Source organism: Brachypodium distachyon, chromosome 4, assembly GCF_000005505.3.
Source record: "Brachypodium distachyon strain Bd21 chromosome 4, Brachypodium_distachyon_v3.0, whole genome shotgun sequence".
Lineage (NCBI taxonomy): Eukaryota > Viridiplantae > Streptophyta > Magnoliopsida > Poales > Poaceae > Brachypodium > Brachypodium distachyon.
This window is the reverse complement of record NC_016134.3, coordinates 24,131,078-24,139,251: the sequence shown is the minus strand read 5'-3', so window position 1 is coordinate 24,139,251 and position 8,174 is coordinate 24,131,078. Positions and strand designations below refer to the sequence as shown.

The 8,174-nt window shown below is 43.1% G+C and overlaps 1 protein-coding gene across 2 annotated transcripts; it reads right to left on the bottom strand.

The window, feature by feature from the left end:
• On the bottom strand, positions 1-7,901 carry LOC100845937 (PHD finger protein ALFIN-LIKE 8). 2 transcript variants are annotated; one of them, XM_003577600.4, is made up of 5 exons: positions 7,690-7,900; positions 7,516-7,548; positions 6,220-6,448; positions 721-847; positions 1-628 (listed from the first exon to the last, which is right to left on the bottom strand). In XM_003577600.4, exons 1-5 carry the CDS (start codon positions 7,778-7,780, stop codon positions 347-349), a joined length of 762 nt encoding a protein of 253 aa, XP_003577648.1. In that variant the 5' UTR covers positions 7,781-7,900; the 3' UTR covers positions 1-346. The 2 variants fall into 2 exon arrangements, with proteins under 2 accessions (XP_003577648.1, XP_024310204.1); XM_024454436.1 differs by lacking the exon at positions 7,516-7,548 and having other exon boundaries at positions 7,690-7,901.
• Positions 7,902-8,174: the final 273 nt, after the last annotated feature.

Sequence of the window (8,174 nt, the reverse complement as noted above, 5' to 3'; positions counted from 1 at the left end):
TGGAAAATCAAAACTTCCAAGTGAAACTGAAAATAACAGCATACATTTTTTTTCAACTACAGAAGTACATAATGACATGATACGCAATTGAAATCTAAGACACTAGAGTCCAGAAGAGGTGCACCAAGACGGCTCCAAGAAATACAAGCTGTTACAATTAGTTGCTACTAAAGGAAAATCTAGTGTCCCCGACATACACCAAATAACAACACATCAAGACCCCTAAAGCTGGTCCTAATCTCAGAGCAACAACTGAATGCGCAACCATTGGGCATTCCATCCCATGGGCCTTTACAGTGAGTCAAATTCTTGGTTCTTCAGACATAAGCCATGGAGGAATCCAATATCATGCTCTAGCTCTCTTGCTACTGCTGCTGCAATTCGGGCATTTGTAGTGCTTGATGTGCTCAGCTTTGGCAGGAGTGATCTTCACACACTTACCATGGAACCATGTCTCACAAGCATCACAACAAATCCAGAATTCATCCTGTCCGTAGTTGTCACCACACGCACCACATAATGCGTTTTCATGTTCTTCTCCTTCCTCTTCCTCGCCTCCACTATCATCCTCATCCTTCGGAGGTGGCATCTTTGGACCCCTCGAGTTGGGTTCTGGCTGACGAGATAGCTGGGGAAGAGGTTTTGTGCAAAAGAGTACATCAAGTTATGAGCATATTTTTAGGTCAACATTGCTACAGTAAAGTGAGCATGATTCATTACCTTTGTACCAGATTTATTGCTCTTGCTGCTGCTTTTGGGGTTTTTTTCTTTAACCTGTTTCTTTGCAGTTCCCGTGACAACCTCATATATGGTGGAGAGGTTGTTTATCATGCTAAAAAGCCGCTTCCTGCAACACAATAACAAAACGTATTGTTTAAGTCGATGCTCTCAGTGCATAAAAAATATTACATCCTTAAATAAATGAAATATTGGAAAAATCTAAATAACTTCACATCGGCATTCAGTACATAAAAAAGTTCATAACATGACATAGCAAGAGATTATCTACATGAAACTATAAAGAAAATTTGTATCTCTAAGTTTGCACAAGAAATTTATGATCACAAAAGCAGCAAACAGAACATAAAAAAGTTCATCTATTAAGCTAAACAAACTTCACAGTTTCAAAAGATCAACATTGGAAATACTAGAGTTCATTCAATTTTCAAAGAACAAAGCAGCTGAGCTTATATTCCAACTGAATTCTTCAATTAGTATATCTATTATTGCTACTTGCTACCATTCATATGTTAAGGCCAAATAATTTCCACGTTGCCAAAACATGGAGTTTCAGATTATTACAACCATGCAATATTCTATAGCTAGAAAATTCTAATCAGGGAACAGAGGCCCACTGTTGTTTCACGTTAATAAATCCACTGTTCAAGAACATGACGCCTTGCACAACACAAGTGTCTCATCAGGAAGTCCCATACGGAACTTTCCAAATAATATAACCCTCCGATCTCCGATTTACATTGGAAATCCTTTTAGAGTTGGACAGAAGAATTAGAAGGTGTAGTTAAAATGCCAATGCTACTTTTGATTCCTTTCCACAACTTTCTCTTTATCCTCACAAATGCGATAAATATTTTTGCAGATTCTCTCTGGAACCATGCAATACAAATTGTTAAACTAGTACTCCTCACATGACCGAGTCAAGAAACTAAGACGTAGAACATGGCGGCAGGTGGCTACAAACATGGGTTGAAATGGGAGTAGTTATTCATTACTCCCTCCGGTCCATAGTAAGTGTCTCAGACTTAGTACAACTTTGTACTAAGTTAGTACAAAATCTAACACTGATTATGGATCGGAGGAAGTATAATATAATCTAAACATATTTGGAGAGAAAACAGAAAAATAAAGGAATGAGAATGTAGTGGACCAACTTTCCTACAAACTAACCAACCAGCTCAGCCAAACACATTTGTCCAGCTCAATATGTTACCCTACTAGCACAACATTGGCCTTCTGCCTATCCACCCTCCCTCTGGTCCTGAAACAGAGGCAGCAGCTAGCAACAAGTTCAGTGGGAGCAGTGGAAGCTATGCCGCCAGCAGCTGGCAGCGACTAAAGTGATGACCATGTCACAATGCTTCATGCTCCATCCACTGCTTGTTCATGGCCACGTCCGGCTATTCCCCTGTGTTGATGATCCCAAGACGACCACGACCATCGATCAGGGTCTAACGAATCTGGGTCGTGGAACGTGACATTGACCGACGTTCTAGGCTTCAATAGTTAACATACTCAATTCTTGATGACATTAATAAGGGGCTAAACAGGAACAACATGAGCAAAAAATACACTGGGAATGTAGAAATACTTAAATTTTGATAAGAGTTGGAACTGTAATTTTTCATAATTGTATAAAATAATATATTTTGGGAGTACTTGTCATGACATATCTAACAGGACAACCTTCATCTCATATGACCAATGCAATAAGTTCTGTGCACATTGGTTTTGTACATATTAGTTCACTGCCACTGAATATTTCTAAATAAGTTACATGAAGTCTTTTAAAAAATGTATTTTGGGAGGTAACATAATTATATTTTGGATTTGGCAATATTAGAGATATCCTTAATGCATTTATTTCAATGATCATTTTGCATTAAAATAAAAAAATCTTTATTTTTGCTAAAAGTAGGTTCTAAACATGAAATTTGTGCTATGTTAGAGCAAAAACAGATAAACCATGCTAAATCAGTAGTTAATCATTTTCAGCATGACAGGCCATTTCAGACTTTCAGCAACCAGCTATAAATCCATCAGCCATTCTAAGCATCTTGCCAAACAGTTCTGTTCTCGGTTCTCAAGCTCCAATTGCTTCTCAGATCTTACAGTCCAAACAAACAAAGCACAAAGATCATGCCAAGATGTGCATAGCATGAACAGCCATTCTGCCGTATCTTCCAATACATTAGATCCAATAGGGAAACCTTAGATTTTGGATAAGGCAACCCCACTCACTGACAACTGACCCAAGGGCCCACATGTTAGTGTGAAGCCAATCCTAAAGCGACAAAGCATGGAGTGGCAAATCCTCAGAGCTCTCCGCAGGTGCAAAACTATCAAATATCAACTCAACACCAGATCCTAACTAGCACTGGTCTGGCAATAGAACTGTTACTAAGGCCATCTGCAATCCAGCCGCTATGGTGTGCGCCAAGGAAATAATTCCTGATAGTTTTGACATTTTGGGTTTCATTCCCTGTCTCAAGTTTGGCATCATTGCTTGTTGATGCGCCCAGTGCCTTGCCTACTAGTATGAGTGGAAAGAATAGCCAAGGGACGCGGGCGCATGATGCGTATGCAGTTCTCTTTGGACTATGGCTCTTAAATAGCCGCTTATTTGTTCTTTTTCTTCAAGCGCCACAAGCATCTTTTACACTGAGAATGGCCTACCTAGTCTAGTTTATATGTATTTCTAACATTCTATAGTCACAAGATTCTCGGCAATCCCCTCAGAACATAGGGAACCACAGCCTACCATCAATGCAATATCATGTCCAACAAGATTAGAATACCAACTACAGGCATTGGCATCGCTTGTAATGCAAGATAGGAAACAGTTTGGCCTATTTAGGCCTACAAAATTCAACATCCACATTAGCCAACGTAACTATCAGAGACTGACATGCACAATTGCTGTCAAAAAAAAAGACTGACATGCACAACTAAGGAAAAGACAATGATGTGCTAGTAGAACATGGATTGCGCTGTAAATGAGCAAGAGCTTTGAAAAAACACATAAAAAAAGATAACCCAATAAGAGACTAGGCAGAACATTGTATTACTCAAAAGAACATCCAAAGAATGTACTATGATTAATGCATCCCAATCAAGTATTAACAGAGCTTCTACAAACAAAAAATATATATAAATCTATTGGGAATCACAGAAGCTATCCTACATTGAAGCTATCTAAAAAGTTTGCTTCTGCTGCATTTATTTACTAGTATTATAAAACAATGTGAAACTAATACGGAACAATGAAAAAAGTTATACATCCAGGTAGCAACAGTAAGTTAAATAAAATGTTTGGTTTTGTCATGTTAAAATTATAAAAAATTCAGCCCACAGGTAGGAATTGTACGTTAAGTTTATTTCCTATTATCTAAATAACCTATGATGCCGCTGATTCGCTTATGTCCGGTTTCATATTCAGTCAGCTCCTTAACTTTTGCGCAGTTGAGAGAGATGAGGAGTGGGTATCATGACCATGTGAACTCAAATTAAGCATCTAGAGATATTCAACAAGGAACCAAAAGATATCCAGCTCCATACTTTCAAAGTAGCATGCCTCCACAATTCCATTTCCATACATAGAGTACTATACTCTCCGGTCCAACATATGTTATGCCCCCCTTTGTTTCTTCGTTGTGTTCCAAATTATTTTATTTGCAGCGGAATCTTGAACTTGCTTCCATTTATCTTTTTTTCACTGAACCAATTGTTCCAAACAAGTAGCTCTCTCAATGCAGCACATGGTTCTCGGTGGGCAAAATCCAAGAAACCGAGACCGATCACCGAAAAACTGAGAACCGAAGCCGATTAGACCGAAACCGAAGAACCGTATGAAACTTCGGCCAGAAAACTCAGAAAACCTAAGTTTTTCGGTCAGTTTGGTTTCTGGTCTCGGTTAACCGAAAAAACCCAAAGTATTCATATGCCGCGTGCATGGCCGCCCCTATGAGGCCACAAAAGGCCCAGGAAGGCCGTCCAGCCCAGTGCCCCAGTCCACCAAAACCTTCAGGTTGCTTAGCCCAGTTCCCACCCACACCACCCGATCGATCTCCACGCCATCCGGATCTTTTTAATCCCATCCCGATTGCCCAACTCCCGTTACTCTAGCGGCCGCCGCTGGCCACACCAATCGCCCGCGATGGTGATCCAGCAGCCAGCCGCCGGCGCTCGGCGCCTTCTCCTCCCTCTCTCCCTTCCCCGGCGGACGGTTCCATCCTCTCTCTCTCTTTCCCGGTGGCCCATTTCTTGCTTTCCATGCGGCTGGCGCCATCTCCTCTGTCTAGTGGCAGCTGGCGGACGAAGCTGCGGCTTGAATCTGCGTTCGCGAGTGAGAGTTGCGGCTTCAATCGTCGATCAGTCAAGCATTCTTTGCCTTGATTGTTCTGTATCGGTCAGTTCAGGCAAGAACCGAGACTGAATTTCTCGATTGACCGAAATTTCGGTTAGGTATTTTTCAGGAAACTGATCGGTCATCAATTTTGGAAAACCGAATTTTCAAATAACCCAAAGAACACCGAATGCCCACCCTGACATGGTGCTATTCTGGGATATGTGTCATTTGCTTTTCAAATACACATACATTCACATGACCGACCATCCATCATCTCATTAAAAAGGCACTGTACTCTTCTCTCTTCCATTCTATGCATCTCACTTCCAGCGTCTAGATCTGACGACAGCACGCAGCACGGTTGGTACCTGGTGGCGCCAGCAAGCCCAGATTCACTGCATGGAGGAGGGTGTGATCCAGATCCATAGTCCAGAACCAGCCAGAGAATGCTGCCGCTGCACCATGGCCGCCTCAGCCAGACCAGGGCGCCACCTAGGTGGGCATTGCCAACCAGAGCTTGTTTTCGACCTCACGCTGGTCACCATCACCGTTATTAGTATGAAGGACTGGTTCTCCTCAGGGAGCGCTGCCCCTCTTTGTCTTCAAATCCATCTTCCACCAAGGACCCCACCACGCATCTCCATGACTTGGACAGAGGCAAGGTCATTGACTCCTGTAAGCCAGTACTGGTCAGATGCAAGTCAGGGAGGGTGGCAAGGTCTTCATAAAGCTAGGACCGGTTGAACTGGAGCTCACCTAACGGCCAATGAGCTTGACCAGTCGAACTGGAGCTTTTCCAAGCTTCATTTGAGCAAAGTTCAAGTTCAAGCTCCTTGTGAAGCTCAGAGCTTATTCAAGCCAAGCTCAAGTTAGGCGTAGGTAGGCCAGTTTGAGTTTGGCTTGTTGAGAGAACTGCTGAGCATATAGATGACCAAAGTAATTTTATGTTTCCAACATAATTAATGCAAACCATCAAAGAGAACACTTAGAGAGTCAACATAAGAAGAGGCCTCATTATTCAGTGGCCACACTACCAGATTTTAAATATGACTCAAAACAGGGTACACCAAAATTATAAAACTATGAGCAAACCACGAGTAAAATTGCACATCTCAGAAAAATAAATGTGATACCTGGATTCTTTATCAAACCCAAATCTTGCTCCAAAGTAGAAGGCCACTGCTAGCAGCCAGGCATCACTATGCACCGCAACAAGTGACAGCCAATCTTTCTCATCCATCCCGTCCCGAGCAAAATTAATTCCAAGTGCTGGCTCAGGAAGTTCTGGAGGAACCTCCTCCGCAGGCAAGTTCACCTCCCACGTTTCATTGGGTAGACCATACAGGCACAGATTCTCTTTTTCTGCAATCAAAATAATAACACCTGAGCCTCCTGTCCCTTTCAAGATTACTTCATTCATGCTGTCCGGAAAAACAAGCCAGGATCAAGAAAGTATGAAAACGACCCTAACTGTGCCCACAGAAAACTGAAAATAGAAATTAAGAAAAGAAAACTGGTTTACTCAGCCTTCGCCGTCCAAACACAGTGGCAAGAAAACTAGACTTCGGACCTGTAAACTCCATACAAATTTCAAGACTAATCAAAGGATAAATACCCAATTTCCGGTAAAATATACTAGCACTGTAAATAGTACATATATATACATCTAACGTCAAACAAGTAAAAAAGGCATGAGCAACCAAATATGAATCTAAAAGGCTGTTCCAATACTTGGAAGCCTCGAAAGTTCTCTTCCACTATTTGAAAGCTCCACGCCTCCACGGAATGTATTAGGATCGAGCATCGAGTTATCCAGTGGTCAGTAAATTTACTACTGTATTGAACTTTGCATTATGTCAGTCCAAAACTACTACTAAGTTAAATAAAAAATCCGAAACTGCCCTTCAAGATGGCAGATGGGTACTGTGGTCATTTGGTACCCCCACCCAGATCATTTTGTTGTGAGGGCACTAGTCAACAAAACAGAAACAAACAACTCTCTCTCTCTCTCTCTCTCTCTCTCTCTCTCTCTCAGACACAAAAAAGAACACAACAAGCGCACACAAGTTTTCAGTACAACTGATCTGGATCAAAAGCAGAACCACCAAACTAGCAAAGAGAAAAATTCCAGTGCACTTTCTCCGCAATAATAACAAAACCTTCCTAAAAGGGTTTTAAAAAATCCCCAATGCACCAGAACACAAAATTCCAGTAAAATCAGAGCCAAAGGCACAGGTGCTCCCAAATTTGAGCCAATAACAGCAAGAGTTGCGCACCAAAATCCCCTTTTAAGAGGAGCGCAAAGCAATCACAGCAGATAAACCAGCCCCCAACACACAAGCACATCAAAAACTGCATCATTTCCATGTAAGCCCCCTCCCGAATTGGATGCCGTAGAGCGGCGAAATCGGAGGCGCTCGCGAGCTCACCTGGGTCGCACTGCTGGTAGAACCTCTCCACATCTGCAAATCCACCAATCAAGAACCCCAAAAATCAATCAGAACTTCCAAATCCTCGGAAAACACCATCCAAACCACAGGAAAAATATCCCGGTGGGGTGGGGGGGGGGGGCGGGGGGGGGGGAGACGAAAGTAGGCACGTACCGGTGGTGAGCGCCTTGATCATACCGGCCCGGCGAGCGCGGAAATCCCGGAACACGTCCTCCGGCGTGCGGTGCGTCCCTCCGCCGTCCATTCCGTGGTGCGCGCGCGGCGCCGGAGCTCCGGGGCTAGGGTTAGGGTTTTGGTGGCCGGGGCGACTGGCGAGGCGAGAGAGAGAGGCTTTAGAAATTGGAACAGCGAAGGCGACTAGGCAGAAACGGGTTTTGTGGAGAGGCGGAGCGGAATGGAATGGCCAGTCCGGGAAGGGACCAAAGCGCGGGTTTTGAATCGTCCCGAGGGTCTAACTGCTAATGTACCAATTTTGCGTTTTCTTTTTGTTTTCTTTGCGGGATTGAAATTGCGTGACGGTAAGATTTATGATTGTCTATATTTTTTTTGTCAAGTTGGACCTCTGGGGAAAAGGAAACGGTCAGGCGCGTAAAGCCGGGTTAAACGCTCCCCTGCTATACGTGGGGTCTGCGTGGCAG